The sequence below is a fragment of the Enoplosus armatus genome, chromosome 8, assembly GCF_043641665.1.
Source record: "Enoplosus armatus isolate fEnoArm2 chromosome 8, fEnoArm2.hap1, whole genome shotgun sequence".
Classification (NCBI taxonomy): Eukaryota; Metazoa; Chordata; class Actinopteri; order Centrarchiformes; family Enoplosidae; genus Enoplosus; species Enoplosus armatus.
In genome coordinates, this window is record NC_092187.1 from 20160386 (window position 1) to 20182184 (window position 21799).

The window sequence follows — 21799 nt, forward strand, 5'->3', positions numbered from 1 at the left end:
ATATTCACTGTTTTATTATAATTGCTTTGCGAAATTTACTCACTGAAAGAGATCAGACCCTTTAAATAGACAGAGCTTTACAGATGACAACATTATAATTTACTCCAAAGCAACACGAACAGTATAAGCATATGACAGGATGCTGAATGTAGTCACCATAAATGCCATAAATGCCACTTCAACAGGAACCAAGAGAATAAATAAAAACATACATCAGAGAGAAAAAAGCATCTCAGGACATAATGTAGAGACTCACCAACAGATGAGACGGACAAAGCAGTCATTGACGGATATATCCATACATTAGCAGACAATACAGATAGCGCTGAAGTATAACTGCATTGCACCACCATTTATTAAGAAACTAGTGTGCTTAAAAATGATTCTCAATATATTAGTTTTACAATTAAAATAATACTGCAATCCCATTATTGGCTGCAGAACATGTGAGTAAATCCGAGGGATAAAGAAATTGCATGTTTAAGTTTTTATGTTTAAGGCCATTTCATGTTATCTACGACACATTGCTCTCTTCACCGTGACCCGAGGTGTTCAGTTTGAAATCGAATCTCGTGGAGATTTGGGTTAGGGTTAAAAGAAACTTGGATTTTATCATATTTTACAACATCCAGCAGAACATTTCTATGTCACATTAGATAAAATATCCATCTGTGTATACATTAGAGATCTTTATTGAGCCAAAACCTTTGTTGATTTGCTTAAACCATCCAGGCAATTATCTTCTCCATGTTGCAGCAAAAGTCCTTCCCACAAAGAGCACAATGGCACTGTCTTTACCCTGAATAGCCAGCAGACTGGGCTTCAACAAGACAAACTAAACCAAAGTTGTATCTTTTATGAATAAAACTACTACATTTGTAGATAAAAATGTGCGCTTTTGAAACAAAAGGTGAGGTAAAAAAACAACAACTCTGCAACAGATGCGTGAACAGGCAAAGAAAAGGGTGGAAGGAAACAACACTGTGCAAAAGCTGGCCCCTCTGTGTGCGTCATCCTCTCCAGCGTCCTCCAGGCTTCTGGATACGATGCACTCCGGCCCTCACTGAGCTGCCGACCGGCCGGGCTCCACCTGCTTCTTCTCTTCTTTCTCATCTTCCTCCTTCTCATCATTGGTCATGGCGAACGCCTGCACTTGTCTCATCTCCCAGAGGGATTGTGACATATGGGAATGCTTTGGGAATAAGAGAGATGTCTGGTCAAAACTCTGCAAAAATTAAGAATACACATCTATATGTTTTGGTTGTGTTTCTTCTTCAGTAATCTTGACAAGCAGATTAAAACAGTTACACAGAAAACTGAATATACAGTATTTATACAGCTTTGCTATCGATACATATGCAGTATATCTGGTCCATAGTTTAAATTGCTGGACTGAGAGACCATGAGAGGGCACTGGGGGAAGTCTAACCTGAAGATGGAGATCCAGGATACAACCAGGTGGGTGGAGCTAACAGTTCTGCACACAGAGATGCACAAACAGCAATAAAAAAACAAACAGAGCACAACCAAACATCAGCAACAGCACACAAACATCAATAAAAAACAAAACAAAAGACAAAAAGAATCATGCAGAGCGACAAAGGGGGATTTAAAGGTAGCTGATAAATGAGAAGTAAGATTTCAGTTTCGTCCAGGATGGAGTTGACTCACCGATGAAGACTGATGATCGTGTGGTCGTTCCAGTTTGATACGGATGTCTGTCACCTTCCCTCGTTCAGGTTTACCAGGCCCTGAAGGACAAGTCAACAGCACATCAAACCAGTCACGTATGTCCATCGCAGACTGACCTTTTTACCCATTGATGGGTTCAGATGAAAGACTGTATTTGCTAAAGAATATTCTGAAAAGATGGTTTGTAATATTAGATCATTTGCAGTTGTGGCCATTCGCATTTCCCTTGTAAACATTTTCGTATTCATTAAGATACGATAAGAAATATGAAATTTTTGTAAAAATCAGTTTTGAAAAGATGATGATAATGCTGTATTGTAAATTTGGTATCTAGGGTGATCTACAGGTCACATGACTGATCTAAGGACTGTACGTAAGGGAATCGGAAACAGCCTCAGACACCCTGATGAAGGCAAGGTGCCATAGCCTGTTCATTTCCTTCTTACAATCATAAATCCGGAATGAGCTGAGATATTGAATCACATTAGTAGAACGGCAAAATGTCCATCTCTGTACACTATTGTCATCCTCTTTACTCTACTCTGCCTTCTCTGAAAGCCTTACTAATATCCTGTTCTTCACTCCACGACTCCACTAAGGGGGACTATGGACATGTGAGATAACATTAATTTATTGATGATCCATTAAGCGTTAACTAATCACATAAACTCAGTGAGTGACTTAATTATTTCTTAATGGAGAGCGAGAGGAAGTCATAATGCAGCCTGCATTTATTCATGCATTAAATTATCATGAGTCATTGCGTGCATTAGTTATGCATCAGTAAGTCGGGTGTTTTCCACCCTTATTATGAAGTGTTTGCCAAAAATGAATGAATTAATCAACAAACATACAAATGAGCAAACAAGCACACTGTGATGAATATACAACCTCACGACATTGGTTAACTCTTATAAGTGTTGAATAATTTCTCAATATGTTGGACCTGCTTCTCCATGCACCCCACCTCTCTCACCTGGGGAGCTACCGCGACTGGTGGTACTGGTGCTGCTGGCGCTGTCCTCCAGCCAGGTGGTGTAGGTGAAGGAGTCTCGCTTGTGTGGCGTCCCTGCCGACGACAGACTCTCCTGGAGAGCGTACAGATGACAGACACAGCAAAACATGTGTATGTATATTAGACTTAAAGACTTATAAGAACTGTCTTGTTTTCTTACAGGCACACATACTGAGTATAGCACTCACCATGCCTGTGTCATAGTCCTCTGTGGCCTCTGTCTCATTCTCCTCCACCACACTGGCGAAGCTGCTAGCATTGGAGGAGGAGCGGGAGAGGTCGTGACCCTCAGGGATGGACGGGGCCCTGCCACCGAGACAAGAACTACACCCTGGGTTAACCAGTCTCCAGCACAGCCAAGCCTGACTTTATCTTATGTATAGGACACAGTCATTCAACATGCTGCCACAGCTGAGGTTGCCCAGCGGTTACACAAACACAGGTATGATCAATATATCCGATATGGCTCTAACCTGTCAGTTATACACACCTGTTCTTGGTGGTTGTGAGCACCTCAGGAGAGCTCTGATTGGACGAGTTGTCAGATTTGGGGTCTTGAGAGACGTGACCGCTGTCAGGGGTCTTCTGGGTATTTGGGGAGTTCTCTCTGCTGCTACATGAGACATGTGGTATAAAAATATCAGGAAAAGCAAACAGGGTGCAACACAGACAAAATCAATAAACATGCATCCCCTGATAACAAGTGAAATGTAGTAAATTATGAACCATAGTTAGCGATTACAAGGTTTTAACACGGTAGAAAATACAAAATAGTGTAGGGATACAAACAAAAATAAATACAGCAGTAGTCTTAGCTCACCTCCTCTCCTGGACTTCTTGAATGTTTTCAATACCGATGGCACTGCTTCGCCTGGAGCTGAAAGGACCAGACTTTTTCCTAGTCGGGCTTTTCCCTGGGATTATCAAAGACTGCCAGGGAGAGAGGAGAGGCAGTCAGTGTCAGAGTCTAATAACTTAAATACCTTAATATAGTAATATTAAGTTCATTTCGAGAGCTTATCAGTCTATTTATTTATTACTGAGGGGAGTTGGTGGTTATTTTGATTTAACCATTCAAATTTAATTTTACTGTATTAATTTGGGGAAAAAAGTGCCTTTTGAAAAACACCCTGAATTATAAGGCTGAACAGGAATATTGCTCCCTTCGAGTTGTTACTGTGATGAAAAAAAAAGTTAAAATATGCACTTAGAGGCTTAATGTCAAGCCCTGGTGCCAGTCTTTCAGCCAGAGCAGAGCGCACTAAGGCGGGAGATGAAAGATGGATTTAAAGGCTCCGGGGCGTACCACTAAATATGCTTTCTCAGCGACTGCTTTGTTCATTCAATCTCCCTTTTAAAGCTCTCAAAATAAGAACTTGAAAAAAAGCCTTTTATTCAACGTGGCTTCAAAGAGCAGGAGGAGGATTCTTTTTTAAATAATTTCTCTGCAAAGGGGTCATTAAATCATTAATATTCATCATTTTTAAACAAATAGAGGATTAAGCATAGTGGAATTAAAATACAGAATAGTCATACTAATAGACTGCAGAAGGCGAACACGTACTGCAGTAAAGCAGATAGGACAGTGAGAATGGAAGAAAATCTACAATATTCGTCAGTAGGGAGCCAAAGGTGGCCCCTTCAAATGTGACTTTTTACTGTCTATGTTCCACACTCATATCACAGAGCTGATTATCTCTTAATATGTGATTGATTTCTAGATAGTAGTCTCTGTAAAATCCCACAGATTGGAATTCAGTGAGAAAATGCGGAGGAGAATATCAATATCTGCTTTTGTTTTGTCACAGATTGTACAATACATCCTGCGCAAAACGCATACTGTGTTGAATACAAAGTGCTGAAATGTGTAGAGAAAAATGTCTGGCCGTGATGCAGCGGAGCCATGCAGACAAAAGAAGGAGCAAAGTAGGAGAAGCAAGTAGTTAGAGAGTAGTTAGAATTAGACATGAACCTCTTCTACTGTTCCTATCCCTATGGCACTGCCTCGACGTCCATATTTACTGGGACTTTTGCCTGGGACAAGCAATGACTGAGCCACACAGGAAGAGGAGATACAGAGAGGGGGAGACAGAGAGAGAGAGAGAGAGAGAGAGAGAGAGAGAGTGATGTGATGAGGACAGACGACAAAAAGGAAGAGAGGGGGGTAAAGGGAGGGGGAAGAGAGAACATGAGATATATACAAATATATGTGAGATTCCATGCAGTAAGTCGTGTTGTTCAAACAAAATACAAAGCACGCGTTAACTGGAGAATACACAGAGGGACATTTCGGCTCCATGGGTACAACACAGGCAGCTGAGAGAGAAGAGGGAGAGTGATGAGCCAGTTATGTGAGCCATGTGCCTGTGAGAAAGAGGATGAAGAAGAGATAAAAACAACAGTAGAGGGGGACAAACAGCATGTTATACATTAGGTTTCACAGCAAGACAGGATTATGGGCAAAAAGCAAGCTTGAGTTATAGTCAATAATACATCATGTTGGTTAATAATAATGGTGAGTGATGTGATAGAAATACAGTACTAATGTGGGTGTCTGTTTCCAAAATAAACATGACTAAAAGTTCAGAAAGAAAACGAAATTTCATGATGATTTTTACTTTCATACAAATGAGAGAACTGATAGATAGATAGACAGATTTGTTCATAATCACAATCAAAATATTGTGTGATCACCAAAAAAAAGTCCCCAACCTTTAGCTGGCATGCACACACAAACAGAATTCAACCCACATTCAAGCGAATTCAAGCGAACACTTATGAACACTGCAGATGCATGGGGATTAAAATAATGAGAACACGGGAAAAAAACAGTAAGTATTAGAGTCAGCTTTAACCCGGGGGAGAAATTCACCTTGTGTCCTAGAAGTATTCAAGTCTATGAGTGTCCAGTCACTTCATCTTGTGGTGGCAGACAATGTGCAATCATTGCAAAGTGAGAGCCAAGTTTAAGACGCAGGCAGACTCGATCGAGTGTGTGGCCCCTCTCTGTGAGAAGTTAGTGCAGCAGGCAGGTGAGGGAGGAGGGGGCATGAACTCTAGTAGAACTGTTCAGGGAGGCAGAGGGAGCGAGACTCGCCTCACTCAAGACCAGGAGGAGTGGGGACTGTACTTACTATCCCTGGGAATTTGGGGCTCTCTGCAGGGTTGTGGTTAAAGCTGCCGCTAGTGGAGACAGTTTGCGGCTTCCTGAAAGCAAGACCCATGGCGTCCATAGACTGGCTCCTGCTGCGGATCACTCGCTACAGAGAGAGACGAGGAGGAGGAGATACATTCAGATGGCGCTGACCCCTCAGCATCGCTGTACGGCGTTACAGGCCGAGAGGAGCCTCGGGGCTGTCCCTGAACACTGACCACTACAGGCAGAGAGCCCTGGCCTGATGCTAATCCTGACAGACAAGGAAGCGACAGAGAACACTGCTAAGCTTTAGAGCCCGGAGGGGGGTTAAGATGAGTCATTATGTGTAGATAGGTGGTAAGAGCAGAGAGGGGAAGTAGAAAGGGCCAAGTGGCTCACAGATGTCGGACCACACTGAGTTTAAACGCAGCCAGGAGAAGTTTAAAGCCCTAGTTTAAAATTTAAAACCTCTTATCAGGAGTGGAACAGAGTGAAGACTCAAAGGCATCTGATGGTGAAAGAAATCCATCCATTCCCTTTGCTATTATGACAGACCAGTGACCGAACACTGGAGCAGGCAAAGAGCACAGCAGCACAAAACAGCTAGAAAGCACGAGGAAGAAATACTGGGAAGCCAAGAGTGGTGTGCTCCAGCAGGACTGAGCAGCAGAGCTTCTCTTCATTCAGATTAATAGAGATTGAGGGAGATTAATAAAGCCCTTACAGCCCACAGTTTACATATAGACAAGAACAATCCTGAAAGACTGGCAGAGAGAAGACAACCTTTTTTACATCCACAGAAGAAACATCAGCTGGTATTAAAAAAAAAAAGGTTACTATAACTAATGTAGATGCCAGTTTTGGGAGAGGCACTTGTTTGCTTTCTTGTCGAGAGTTAGATAAGAAGATCAAAATCACTCTCAAATGTGTCCACTATATGAAGCTACAGCCAGCAGCGGGTTGTCTTAGCTTAGCATAAAGACTGGAAACAAGGGGAAAGAGATAGCCTGGCTGTTCGAAAGTAATAAAATCCAGCTACTGGCACCTCTAAAGTTTGGTAATTAACACGTTATATCTCATTTGTTTAATCCATACAAAAGCCAAAGTGTAAAAACAAAAATTCATGGTGGTTTCTCTGAGCCAGGCTTGCCGTTTCCCCGTTCCCAGTCTTTATGCTAAGCTAAGCTAACCGGCTGCAGTTTACATATTTAGCAGACACGCACGAGAGTGGCATCTATCTTCTCACTTAACCCTCATCAAGAAAGCGAATCAGTGTATTTCTCAAAATGTCAAACTACTTCTTCAATGGAGATAAGTCTAAGCTTAAATTATAATTGCCGTTTTTGTAAACAACAGTGTTCCTATCTTAGTGCTAGCATGAGTAAAATATAGAATTTAAATCATTACAAAGGACTTTGTTTATGCAAAGATGTTTTAGATCCTTAAGCCCTTGTCTTTTACTTGTTTCTTTCCTTTTTTATTTTGAAGCAGAGAGTTGCAGAAAGTGAAGCTGTCAGTTTGAAGCCTCTGCTGCTGCCTCTCCAGTTACCTTGAAGGACTCAAAGAAGCCCCCTCCTCCTCCACTCCCGTTTTCCAGTTTGTCGTCCTCTCCTCCAACACCCATCATGGCCTGGCTGTTCACATGGAGCTCCTCATAAAGGGTCTCTAACAAGGCCGACCGCGTCCGTTCCTTATACACACACACACACACACACACACACACACACACACACACACACACACACACAGAGGGAAATGAAACAGAGGGAAGCAATGGATATTTTCTATGGCTCTGCTGGCTTGCCAGAGATGCAACATGACAGAAATGTTTTAGTTGCTTTTCAACAGCTCACCTCTAATTTGGCAAATTTCTCAGCTTTGTAGCAGGCATACTCTGCATTGATGAGCTTAGTAAAAAGGAATTCATGGAATTCAGGGCCCTGGAAAGAGAGGAGCAAAGATACAAGGCTTCATGTCGGAAACTAAATGATGGGGACTGGCTAGAGGATGCAGTAGTTCAGGTCTACAAGTTGCTCTTTCTCTTACTTTTTTAAAGACAGCAGGGTTTGGGAGGGCCGGGCCAAAGAAAGGTACATCATCCCGTGCTGTCACGGACACCTGGGAATTAATATTAAGATTGAATTTAATCCAGTGTTTATCTCAGGAAGCAAAGTCAGCTCGTAGTGGGGGATATAAGTTACCCTGTAGAGAACATCGTCAGAGCAGGGGCGGACCACTTGGACAACAACGTAGGCGTGGAGAAAGTTGGAGGCGATCATGTCCGGTACAAAGGGAGTATTTTCCTCTTGGAATACGATGGCCACGATGTCGTTCCCTATGTGCCTTTTTCTCTGCAACTGCAACACACCAGCAACAGATAGCAACTTATGACAAATGAATTTAGAGGTAAACCAATGCAGGTATGTTTCTCTCAAGAAACTTATTGTAGGATGAAAGAATGCTGATGCCACATTGGATGATGGATGTATGAATTTTGTTTGTTATCTGTAGGCTTCAGAAAGCCACATTAACAACATATTTAGGACATTTAATGCTGCCTGGATTTGAATTTGAAAGCCAATAGGTAATTCCTTCTAATTGTTCATAAAGCCCAGTCTAATTCAAAGAAAACTTTTTTACACCATTACACCAAAGCTAGCTAATCAGGCATATGGCCAACTGAACACAGCTAATACATTTTGTGACTATAAGTGCTCACTCTTCATTTTTCCTGTCTCCCAACTGAAAGCGTGTGAATTTGTGAAACACCACCAGGGAGTGCTCTTTCCCACGATGACAGCCTGGACAAGCCCTGATTGGCTCAAAAGAGCCAGAGCCTGCACACCCACCACTGCTGGGGGGGGGACTGAACATATAGACATTGCCTCATCTGTGTTTTTATAAACCAGGATAGCAAATGGTGTGTGAGCGTGTGCTAATTAATCAGCGCTTGTGTGGATATGTGAGACGGAGAAGGAGGAGGACTCGGCCGTGTGAGCAGAGCAGCGCTGCATCTCAGCTTTAAATCACTGTGAGGGAGGACTGCTGCTCACATATGCAGACACTAAGGAATAAATTTAAAGTGATTCATGTTTACTACTTTTTTTTTGCAAATATGTGCTGCGGTTGTTTAGCACAACAGGGACGTACATGCAAAATATGGTACTACAATACCCAGAGGGAACTTGTCTGACAGCTTGTAGTGAATCACGAAAGATGTGTTTGTCTGCTATTGCATTACAGTACCTGCTGGGTGTCCCCCTCCGTGTAAGGCAGCTTTGTGGACACATGGAACATGACCTCTTTGTTGCGGTAGTTGCAGTAGACAGATTCAGCGCCAGTCTGCCCGTGAGTCACGTCTAACCCTCCGCGGAAACTGCAAGCACACAGAACCGTGTCTAACAAGATATTCTCCACCATTGCTGCAGTAGCATGACCATCATTCCTGTAGCTATCCTGATATCATGTAAATTGCGGTTGGCATCATGTTGTGAAAATGTACAGTATGGTGGAGTATATTTAGTGCCTTCAAACCACACTTTGATCCTCACCCTTTAAAGTTGTGCAACTCAATTTTCTCTCCTAGAAACTCCAGGAATTCTACAAAGGCAGGACTCTCTTCACTGTTGCCAAACAGCTCTTCCTCTGAAGTCTGTAACCAGCAAAAAAACAACAACAACAACATAAACTTCAAGGCTTGGGGGACAAAATGATTTCAGCAGCTGTAAGTTAAAAGTGCTGAGGAGGATACAACGTTAGTATCCAGTAATAATGGCACTTATGTCTGCATTACGAATAAACTAGCTGAGGACAATGTCTGAGAAGCAAAATGAAAACTGATCACAAGAGGCAAGGTTTGCACAGCACAGTGAGTATTTTCTCTAAGGTGTGTTTTACATGCAACAGATCATTAGGGTCAATAACTGGATGCAGGAAAGCGGAGTGCATTCAGTGTGTGTTTGTCACTCTTGTTCAAACACACTGCATTTGCATTTGAGATTACAGAGGTGGCTTGAATCAATTATAACAGTAGGTATAATAGAAGGTTTAGGGATGGGCTTGTGCAATAATGATCAGCCGTGATGGACTGTTGATTATCTATTGTCAGCATGTGGAGTGGTGGTGACACACACACACACAGAAACAAAGCCTTAGAAGAAGCTTCTGTTGCTTATAGGGTATTTCTGTTTTGTTTCCTGCATGCAATATGCCTTCTTAACCATCATGCTTTTCTCCACTTGTCAACCCTCCTGAATAAAAGAAAGTCCCGGATAGTGAGCACAGGGCCCTAACTGCTTTCTTCAGATGGCCCTCGGCTCATTTACAATGTATTTAACAATGGGTTTAAACTCCTGCAGGCTTTAAGGGATCAACAGTGCAGATCTCTACACAAAGAGGTCTCCATTCGAAAGTACAAGTACCCTCAGCAAAGCATTCAATAGCTCTTCTGCCCCCCTCCCCCCACCTAGTAAACAAGAGGGCTATGATTGCCTCAGACTGAGAGGGAGTGTTGGAGACGACCACGGTGACAGGGCAGGACTGAAAGCCATAATTAAAACTGAGGAGGACTGAGCATAATCAGCTTCCTTGAGGAAATCAGAAATTACAAAATAAAGCAGATTCTCATTGTTCATTGACTGAATACAATGAATATAAAGGATGCATGCAACTACAGAACCATCTCTGAACCCCCCAAAAATAAACAGCAACTTTCCTTTTTAGCTCACCTGTCCAAACTTTTGATAAATTACCCCAAACTTGAAATTGTTGCTTATCACATGTTCATCGAAGGTGACAATAAGTCTTGAAGCCTGCAAAAAGAATACAGATATGACAAGAAACATAAAGGACAGGTTCACAGTTTTTCAAGTCTGTCTTAACACAATAGTCAGGTGTCCATATGAACATTAAAACAGGCTGAGCTTGCTTCAATCATCCCTCTTGTTCATATTGGCCAATAAGAGATCTCTTGCTAACATGCTTCCAATGTAAGTGATGGGGGACAAAATCAGCACGACAGATAGAGTTAGACAAATCACGGGGATATCTTCCAAAGTTATAGTGTTTTTGATATGAAATTCCCTCCTTTTGTTTCCCTGGACAGTGTTTCCTATTGACACCTGTTCTGTTTTAAGACAGGCTTTGAAATCTTTGAAATCATCAGATGTGTGGGACTGGAAAGGGCAGCATATACAGCAGCTGCAACTATACAAACCAAGCCAGATCTTACTTTTGGATAAAGGGCAGGGAAAAAACGGTCCACGTTGACCTCTTCACAGACAAGCTTGGATTCCAAAAAAAGAGAGAGAAAATGTTAGAAAGTGCTCGGACACTGTCGCAGCAGATCAATCTGTGAATAATAAAAACAACTCTTCTTACCTTGGCCATTTGCACCACATTAGGAAACTCTGTCAGACAGGAAATGGGGATCACATCATGGTGGGTTTTCAGCTTGTTCCTGGTGAAGTCATAAAACAATCAGTGTGGTTTCAAAGCCATATAATGTGATGCAACATTTCTCAGAACCGGATCAGATGGGAAAAGAGATGATCCGGTATGGACCATGATCAAACTTCCCCACCCTCGCCTCGCTTTGCCTTCTCTCCCTCCCTCCCTCCCCACCCACTCGCTGGCCTAAATAGTCCATCTGTTACTCTGCTGTGGAAATGACAGTGCTGTTGACACTCTCTCCAGCTTTATGACTCTTATGATAACGTGCTGGGAGGATGTATTTATCCAGTCAATACAGGGGATTTTAGGAACAAAAAAAAAGTGGATTATTCTGCATTTATTTCCTGTTGATCATGAAAGTGGTGACATTTTGTTTAAACCTACACATTCATTTAGTTCTGGTGCTGATGTGCAGAACACAGATTTAAAGATTTGATTTTCTCTCTAAATGAAGTGACATTTTACTGCATCATGTATGCATAATGAGCACTACCTGAGCATTAGACGGAGATGTTCCTGGTCACCAATCACATCGTACTTTAGAGAGAACACCAGATGTCCAAGGACGCTGTCCACTGAATAGTAATTAAAGTGTTCCTGAGGGCACAGTACAAGGATACGGCCATTAGTATCTGTCACAAACAGAGTGCATGAGACATGTGCAAGTGCTCCAGTCATTAGCCATATCTTTCCAATCTGAGTACCTTTTCTTCTTCTGTTGCTCTTTTACTACAGAGAGATCAAATTTGTTCTTATTATGCGACTGTAAGAGCAGGTGGCAAAGTGTAATACATCTTCATTAGCGACAGTGTACGAGGTGCCAAACAGCGAGGCCAGTTAGTGGTTTACTCCACCGGGATTCGTTTGTTGCTTATTCATTTCATTACTGTAACGAGCAAAAAGTGAAATTGATTGTGAAATATTCTGTGAGAGTAATGAGGCTCATTTGAGGAGGAAGGAAGCTGTTGTAATGAGGGCCTTCATGAGAACGACTTCAGTAATACCACTTTGAAAGCAGTTTCAGAAGAACACTTTTTCAAAAAGTGACTTTTTTGCTAAGTAAACATGATTATTTGATGTTCATGTTATTATATTTACTTGCATGATTGCAACCATAAAAACTGAACATGGGAAAAACTATGAACTGTTGAATGTTTAAAAATCTAATTCAAAGGAGGGACAAGATGAAGATGTACAAGCTAAGCTAAGATGGGAAGGAGCTTTGACGAACAACACATACAACTACTGCATCCAGTTTCTGGAGAGGAAACACACCAATCCAACAAGATAAATATGATTTAGCAGTGATGTTTTTGGTTTTGCCCAATGTTAAAGACATTATGAGATATAATAATTACAGAAATTGAAAAAGCCTGTTGTTTTGGATGTATATTTTGTATTACTTAATGCCAACAGAAAGTCAATGTAAGGGTGACACACATTTACATACATTTTTTTATATGTAGTCATGTTTTATATCATTTCTATTTCTGCTTTCAAACTTATAAATTATGGTTTCAGAAATCAAGCAACTAGAAAGAAATAATAGAGAGAATTCAAACCAAGGAGCAAATTACATTGAAGTTAAGAGAGAAATTACAAGTACATTAAAAAAGATGTAGGAAACAGATTCAGTGTAGAAAAACTTTAATTATGCCTGTGTTGTCTATTTTTTTAATCGTAATATTTGTGTTTTCATAAAAGGGCTTACATTGTCACAAATTATTGTTTTTTCAGTTCATGGCTTGCTTTCTCAGGATGACAATAAAAAGGTCAAGTACAACAAAGTGGCTAACCTTGCCCAGGAAGTGTTTCCGGTAGATGGTAGCCGTTGTGTTACATTCCAGCTTGGTGCGGGTGTTCGGGGACAGAGGCTGCAGCTGTTCTGTGTCCACTGTGTCACTCAGCTCATGGTTCGTCCCTTCAATCCAGTAACCACCAAACTGCGGCAGGAGGATGAGAGGAAAGGGGCTTTTTCTGCCCAACACCTGTCCCAAAATGCAAAAAAACGGTTGAGAAAAAGAACGATGTAACTGTGCAAGTAAATTGAACTGGTTTCTCATCGATACACAAGCACTTATAGTGAAAAGTGCTACTGTAGCACATTTTCACCCTACCTCATGGACACTTGGGTATGGAATGTAGTCCTCCTCAGTCTGAAAAAAATGAGGAAAAAAAAGCTTTGTTTCCTCATCAAAGAATAAAAATAACGCTGTCCAACTCTATAATCCCAAAGGACAAGGTTTCAGTTTAACTGCAGAACTATTATGCAATGAAAATCAGTTTGGCAACTACATAGGAATCACAGCATAGCTTGATTAAAGTATTGCCATTATTTGGCACATTAATGGTGCTGTATCACTGTATTACATAATCATCATATCCTGTTCAATTATTTGTCGCTAAGATTTCCTCATTTCCGTCTGCAGAGGATATGCGACTCTGAATCCTAACTAACTCTGTCGGTATAAGACTGATGGCTTGAGAGACTTGAGAGCATTGCATTATGAATAATACTGTGCTACTGTGAGCTGAAGTAATCAGCCTGTCTGGCAGAGCAAGATATGGTGGAGCAGTCGTGAGACAATGACCGCTTCGTGTGAATAATGTCGCGTCTCTACGTGAGAGTCGTACCTTCAGTGGGGGAGGAAAGGTGCATCTCTGCTCATCCATCCTGTTGCCCTACAAGACGAGAGGGTGAGATAAGAAAACCAGAGAAACAGAGGGGTCACGCTCAGTCATCAACACAGCAGCTGGTGTTGTATTCATAAAAGTCAACACAGATACCTCAATTCAAACACTTGTCGCTGATTAGACATACGCAAAAAAATACATAAATCAGTGCAATAATCACGGACTAAATGACTACAACAAAACAAACCGGGAGAAAATTACCAGCCTCATTACTTAACAACGCCGTTTTCCCAAGAGATATTAAGCAGGCAAACAAGCAAAGTCAGAGAGGGACAGACGGAAAGAGATACATTAAATACACAGAGAGTGGATACCAAAACACAGTTACAGGATGCTAAAGAGCAGGCATTTGGGAGTGACTGAAAAGTCTGTTAGCGCACAGAAGAAGTGTGGTAATGAGACCCCAGGGATTAGAAAAGATGCTGAGCTAAGTGACACAGATTGGACCTGAGGTGTGTATGTGAGAAAGAGAGTGAACGGGAATGATGCAGAGAAAGAGACGCAGTGATACTAAATCAGGGCTCGGTGATGGCGCCTGGCGTCAAGGAGGACGATACATCATATCCATATATTGAGGGAAAAAAACACAATCCTGCTTCACACCCAATATTTCTTTTTTGAAATATTCAGTTATGCCAACATACACTGTCAGACGTGAGAGGTGTTGAGGCCACTGAAAGCTGTTTTGTATTATATTGTGTACTCCATCACTGACGCTCTAATTGCTAACACACATGCACAAAAGCAGTACGGGTTTTGACAAGCTCTATCATAACACTCTTAGCCCATTATGTGTGGGATCGCATGATTAAAATAACCATCCTTCCAAAGCCTTCAGAAACCAGGAGACAGTTTTTGAGGTGACATAATAAGCTTACAGCGCTGTCAGCCAGTGTTACAACCAGAATGTTAACAGAGATGCTGAGACACACATATAATGCTCTGGCAACTCTCCTCTGTAAGCACCAGACTCAATATCCGTCTCATGTACAGAGTGCAGAGAAGTATTGTAGCCGAGGGAGGTGCCGCAGAATCAGGAAGAGACACGCTGGCTGGTTAGTTGCTTGGTGAGTCTTAGAAAGCCGAGACAAAGTACAAAGATCAATGCATCGTCTTACCTGCATCTTTTCAATCATTTCAAATAAGTCTGTGGTCTGGAGAGAGGAGAGTGAGATGAAATGTTTTGAGTTCATTTGTCGAGTGCCGAGGTTAATTTATTTCTACAGCAGTGAGTCTGATTGTTACACCTGAACCCTGTTCAGCACTTATTATGTGGAGCCCCATCACACTCCACCCAGGGACAGAAAAACATTCATTTAACTGTTGTGTTTTGTCGACCTTCCTTATTGTTTGGGGTCCCACAGCTGTGTGTGTAAAAATAAAAATAATTGCAAAATCAAATCTGGAGACAGTTCTTCTTCTTTCCTGCTGACCTTAATAAAATAAAATAATGAACGACCGTAAAGTCTTGATATTAAACCAAATAAAGGAAATTCATGCATAACTATTCATTTTGTTTGCCAAAAAGTCATTACATCAAAGAAATACACAGAATGTTATTCTACATAGTGGCGATACTTATGTTTGGGGTCAACCAGACTCCAAAGAGGTCAAACTCTCTAATGCCTAAAAACAGGAATCCAAAATAGACATATTTGGGATTTTGGAGGGGCAGTGCTGCAGAAAAAGTGCTGTCAACACTAATCACAGATATAGAGCATAGGAAAATCCTCTGTGTTTAAGCAGGTAGGTTTCAGAGGTCTCTGAGATCTCAAACAGAAGTAATGTGACATTTTCTGTAATGGACTTTTGAAACATCGATTCATGTTTATGAGCAATTTACATAAATTAGGAAAATTCTTGACATATCAAGGTGATGTGATTTTTTGAGCTGTTAAAGAGAGTCTCCAGGACCCCAAACAGAACATTAAGGTTAACTGCTTAAAACATTTCTGTCAAACTTTGAACATAGTCATTCAAGAAAACTGTTATCCCACTACTCCCATAGTGCTGAACAGAAGGTGTTGCAAAGTTGGTAAAGCACACATTTTCTGCCAGCTGTTCCCATGACTTACACCACTGCCAAAGTTAAGACTTATATTTATTTTAATCAACATTTTACCTGATTGCAGCATGTGATCTCTCGCATTTCTCTTGTGGTTTGTCACGCTACAACCCGGTCATGTGGGACTGAACGGCTTTCCCACATTTAACCTAATTCTTTATATCCCCGACCCCAGCTGTTGGGGTATTGTCCTTTAAATTTTCACACAAAAACCTGCATGCATCAGTTGCGCATGACGACTCTAACTACTGCGGAAAAGGCTGAATTTCAACAGTCCATCGTCGGTCTAGAGGAGTCAAGTGAAGGCTGAAAGGTTCAGCCAGTAAAGCCCGGAAGAGTCAAACAGTTTGTGTACAGAGCAATCTTGTCGTTCAACGTGAGTATGAGTAAAGTCCTCCACCATGTGCAAACAATTGTCTGCCACAAACCCAGAAAGTAAATAACCCCAGTTTCAACAGCATTAACCAGAGATTAGAACAAGAGGAGCTGCAGTGTTGAGCTACATATTATCTTTGGACTCAAACAACAACTGCATTAGCCATAAAACTCCCCCAAAAAGCATGAATATGTCTGACCAAATCTTGTAATGTTACCTGTTTGTTTACACTAAAACACCTGATAGTACAACTAGAAATGTTCCCCTACAATCAGACATTGTTCTTCAGCTCATCATTTCAATAAACAAGTAACAGTTCATGTTACATGTCAGGTTTTGAATCTCCAACATTGATGTCAATTCCCTCTCTAGTTTTCCATCTAGTGATGTTTTCCCATCCAGCATGTTTCTAAAGTAAAGCTACTTACATTGTGGGGTTTCTTCCAGTGTGCCTTTGTCACCATTGGAGCATTGAAGTGGTTGTCATGACTTTTTGCCATTTCTAACTTCCCTCAAACCTGCAGCTTTAAAAGACGTTTTCGACTTGACTCAACTTCAACAGGTTTGGATTAAACTCGCTCTCTCACTGCTGTGCCTCTGTCAAATGGCATACAGCCGACTGTGTCCCGCTGTGACACCTGAGGTAAAGCTGCATCCCTGCTAACTGCAACCGTGACTGACAAAGTGTTGGATCAGACGAAGTTGAAGACAAGATCCACAGGCTCTCCCAGTGTGTGCTCTAAACATACAAGATTATCAGCAAGTGTATGTCTCAGGTTGCATGCAAAGGCAGCTGATATTGCTTGAAGTTTAGAGAAGTAATCCTGTGCAGTGCAGCTAGAGATGTCTTGTCCTCTGGTGATCTGTCCTTGTCACTCAGGAAGAAATCCAAACCACACATCATCCACCTATGTCTTTATCACTAACCCTATCTTGACTTTGGCTGACAGGTGGCCGAAGGTGGAGTCCAACTCTTCTGCCCTCAAAGACAAGTCCTTCAGCAATCTCCTGTTCACAGAGGAGCTATATGGGCAGTCCCATTTAGACAACACTCCCAAAAATATAATCTAATATAATATATGATGAGTGCAAATCACATTCAAAGAGACCATCCGCTGTGAACAAAATTATTTGGGAAATATTGAGATGAATGGAGACAAGTAGACAAAAGTCGAGATAAATAAACAAGAACTCAAACTGCTGTGGAAACAAAGTGGAGACAAACAGAAACCTTTTGAGAAAAAAACAAGACATCTCATTGTGGCAGAAAAGGTATGGGGATCCACAGGGAGTCCGACTAGCTTACAGCGCAGGTGTTAGAGCTGAGACCTTTCATTACGAAAGCTAATAGGATCGTCATTATGACAAGAGCACAAACCAGACTTCTCAGGTGCAACTCACACCTGTGTGTCCTCACAGAGCTCATTATAACTCTGACCAACTCCACATGACTGAGGGACATCAGCAGGATGCAGGGGCTTATATATTTGCACAGTATGTCTGGTCCTTAGTTCTGCCTTCTGGTTCCAGCTAATTTAGGTTTGTCTAGGATCTCGCTGCTATTGCAAATTTGTGGAGGGCGATTGGATTCCAGCCTGATTGGTTTAACTTCTGAGGAAAACAGGTTGTACGGTAACACGGCAAAAGAAAATAGTGAGGCAACACTGTCCACGAGCACTGGACCATGTGTATCCTGAAGCTGTTGTTTTAAGTGTGTTACTAGCATCTCAGAATTGTCTTCTCTTGAGACACATGCTTTATTTTTAATTAGCTTGAGATGAGGAACTGTAGAGCAAACATTGAAAACAATTACTGTTTTGAGTGTTTGTGTTTCCTCTCTCAGAAATATGCAGCATCGTTAATAAGACAGCGTAGCAGTGTGGTTTAAATTAGGCACTGACCATAAGACCTGGTGGGGTTAATTGCAGATTGACCTGGTTTTCGCAGGGCTCTGATTAAAGTGATACGCTCCTCTGAGTCTTGCCCCACTAAGCCCTTATCATTCTACAGTACATCACATTACCACGCTGTCCCTCAATATCCTCATCAGATGTGTACCTTTTTTTCCTGGATTCCAAATCAAAGGGGGTTGTATAAATTGGTGTTGCAGAGATCAAATATTGCATATAACTGCATTGTAACTGCTGCTGATGCCCTTTAGAGTGCAGGAAAGTAAGTGTTTTCTTCTGTCCAATTACAAACCATGATGTAATGCACTTTTTCGCTGTTTCTCCTCCAGGATGTGAAGAAAAAATGGTGAAAATATTATAAACAAAGTTTGGAATACCTTCATCGGTGCCTTTAAATTAGATTAAATCCACAGACACACAGAAGTTTCACAAATCCTCTCCGGATGTCTGACTAATTGTAACTAGTAAATCTGAGGTACCTACAGATGGTGTGTGCTGCACGGATCAGGAGTGACGGTTAAACTACCCAATCTCCAAATTCTCCTTTAATCCCTTTCTCTTCCCGCTCTCTCCCGCTCTACTCAGATCAAGTCAGATTGCAAGAAGTCTAAGCCCTATCCAAAGTGTGAGGGACCTTATGAAACCAATCTGAGTGAGATTGTAGCCACTTTTAATCACCACCATGCTCAGCTTTGTTCAGTTCCTAAGTTCCCAAAATATCCCGAAATAGTTTTTTTCACGTTAGTCATTCATAATGAAAAGATGTGCCAGAAGGTAGGCATGAAGTTTCTGACAGCAAGATGGATTTGATACTGTGGTATTGTGACAGTAGATTGATTAATTGAAATAATTTCCTGCTTAATCATTTTCACTTTCTGCCCATTATATTCCTCATCTACAATCACGGCAATTTAGTCTTTATTCAGGACGATTTCCTCTGAGAGGAGGAAGAATAGATCAAGCTAAGCTGATTCATAAATGCTGAAAATCTTGATAAATCATTGAAAACTATACTGAAAGGCAAACTGAGAATGAGACCCTCTTGCAGTGAATATTTGGCAGAAGACGTATCACGAGCTAAAAAAACACTTTGGAAGAGCAGAAATCGGCACTTACCCTTTTAAAAAGCTTGCAAAATATGATGATTATTTTTAACTGACACTGAACTTTTACTGAAGTAAAACTGGCTCATTGCTTTGGATGGCATAAAAACAACAGGATAACAATTGAACCCCACACAAAGACTGATTAAACATTACCGACTCTGGTGGGGGCGAAGCCGTTTGTCTTTTGATTTAAAAATGACTATTGCTCAGACAGGCTGTATTCTGTTTGCTTTGATGGAGTCAGATTTGTTAGGCTTGGATTGAGAAATTGTCGGCACCAAGCTGACAACTTCCTGCTAAAAATAGATTTGTATTAATTGAAACAGGCGAACATAATCATCCCAGACACAGAGCTCTGTGAACTCCAATTACATAACTTAAACAAAAGAAAACAAAAAAAGAAATCTACGTAACACTGCGAGCAGAAAGTCTGATACAGTCGTGAGAGATTAAATACAGACCGAACACCGAGCAAGTGCGTCCAGACAGAAGCAGGTGTAGAGACAAGATGAGCAGAGATACCAAACAAAGATAACCGAAAGAAAGGTCACACAGAGGTCCATCAGATAAGGTCAGGGGTCAAAGTGCAAACTCACCCGCCCCCCCTCGCTGTCCTCCTACCTTGTGGAATGGTGAGCTGGTGTATGAGAGTGTAGGCTGGAACAGCTGGGGCTCTAGTGTTGCAGATATTCGGGGGTCACTCCCATCTTGTTTCCTATAATCAGACAGAACATTCAGTCAGAAAAGGTCACTCAGTTTGAGATCAAACAAGAGGACAAAAAAAGGTGATGCCTTATTTGTATGGACAGATGGTCTGAGGCTTTTTTTAAAATTAACTTAATCATCGTCTGTGTTGCTGATCAGTTCTATTTTATTTATGTCCATAGAAAGTGAAGCACATAAAGTGGCCAAATCTGACACAGAAAATGTAACATTTTCAGACACACAAAATAGGACCTCTAATTTACAACAGTGTAAAAAGCAGAGAATACACGCTGTAATTCAGATTAATGCCTCTATAAATCAGTTCAAGAACTGTAGCTATCCTTTATTTTCACTGGGAATCATTTATTTTGTCTAATCCGCAGTGCCATAGTTATAGAGGGTTAAACCTGGTGCCCAGAAGCTTTCCTCACTCCTAAATTCACTCATTTTAACCCTAAAGTTTTACTGTAGGAACATACAAATTGTGCCTGACACTTGCAATAAGTCAAAATATGACTTCGCAGCTGTGAACATAATTCCCAAAAGATATCAAATCACATTCCTCTGTACAGGTTCTTCCTTTCTTTTAGTGCGTAAGCTCCTATTCACAAACACTTCAGGGATCCAGGGACACAATACCCATAGTTTCTCATCTATTCAAACAGAGCGTCTCTCTTCTCAAACCCAGGAGATGGAGCACATTTGCTAATGCAAAACTGAGCAATACTACAGTCACACATCCTTTGCTCTAAACTCAATATCTCTACCAGGACGGCTTTTTACCCCACAGGATCGCTGATCGATGCCCCTGCTGGATACGGTGCCCTATTGACACTGACCACTGGGCAGTTTGCTCAGCAGACTTTCAATCTGTTTCATTAAGAAAGCAATTCATCAATATATTTTAAACACGCCAAGATATCGATGAGTATGAACGTGGATCTGAAATGATCAGGAAGCAGTGATAATGCAAAGTGAAAAATGTACATTTCCATCTGCGATGATCCAAGAAGGCTACAGATGAAATACGTATCATATCTCTGAATCTACAAGGCGCTGTGTATTCCAGCAGCCAGAAGCCACCAAGCTCCACATGCAGAGAAACATCATTCAATAACGCAACGAGACAAAATTTGACAACAATTGAGCTTGAAAACGAATAATTTTTAAAGTAGATAGTGTGGCTGTGTGTGCTGACGCAGTAATTACATGAGTGAATGTGTGGAGCTGTGTTGTTCTGGTGCTGAGGAGGTAGATAAGACCAACAGCTGCTTAAGAGGGACAGTGGCCGAGATGGAAATCTGTTTTCCCATTCACTGAGTGCACTCAGAATCAAATATAGGTGAAGAAAAGAGAGCGTGAATCATTAACATACAGCGCTGCCTGCTATTACAGCTATAACGAGTGAAGCCTCAATCAAGGGAGGTCCCGCAGCATCCAAATGAAATGGGAACAATTGTGATTATGAACCTTTTCTCAGCCGGCTCAATAAACAAGAATGAGGAGAGGAGAGGAGCCCCAGCAGCAGCTCTCCCACGGGAGAACAGGATACGATGGGGCATCAGCTGCCCTGAACTCTTAATTAGAACTGATGCACAATAGATGGATGCAGGACAAACACACACACACACACACACACACACACACAC

The 21799-nt window shown here is 41.4% G+C and overlaps 1 protein-coding gene across 1 annotated transcript in view; it reads right to left on the minus strand.

Moving 5' to 3' along the window:
- Window positions 1-1133: 1133 nt before the first annotated feature.
- Window positions 1134-21799, minus strand: part of rap1gapa (RAP1 GTPase activating protein a) — a 40300-nt gene continuing 19634 nt past the window's right edge. Inside the window, exons 3-26 of the mRNA XM_070910885.1 lie at window positions 20067-20160; window positions 15107-15142; window positions 13929-13976; window positions 13412-13450; window positions 13091-13282; window positions 11788-11891; window positions 11223-11301; window positions 11074-11127; window positions 10571-10654; window positions 9395-9495; window positions 9090-9219; window positions 8045-8200; window positions 7890-7961; window positions 7697-7783; window positions 7393-7533; window positions 5842-5967; window positions 4680-4757; window positions 3528-3637; window positions 3198-3314; window positions 2896-3013; window positions 2669-2780; window positions 1672-1751; window positions 1430-1477; window positions 1134-1192 (exon numbers count right to left, since the gene is read on the minus strand). Coding sequence (XP_070766986.1) covers window positions 1469-1477; window positions 1672-1751; window positions 2669-2780; window positions 2896-3013; window positions 3198-3314; window positions 3528-3637; window positions 4680-4757; window positions 5842-5967; window positions 7393-7533; window positions 7697-7783; window positions 7890-7961; window positions 8045-8200; window positions 9090-9219; window positions 9395-9495; window positions 10571-10654; window positions 11074-11127; window positions 11223-11301; window positions 11788-11891; window positions 13091-13282; window positions 13412-13450; window positions 13929-13976; window positions 15107-15142; window positions 20067-20160 — 2167 coding nt within the window. The 3' untranslated portion in view covers window positions 1134-1192; window positions 1430-1468. The remainder of the gene's footprint in view (window positions 1193-1429; window positions 1478-1671; window positions 1752-2668; window positions 2781-2895; window positions 3014-3197; window positions 3315-3527; window positions 3638-4679; window positions 4758-5841; window positions 5968-7392; window positions 7534-7696; window positions 7784-7889; window positions 7962-8044; window positions 8201-9089; window positions 9220-9394; window positions 9496-10570; window positions 10655-11073; window positions 11128-11222; window positions 11302-11787; window positions 11892-13090; window positions 13283-13411; window positions 13451-13928; window positions 13977-15106; window positions 15143-20066; window positions 20161-21799) is intronic.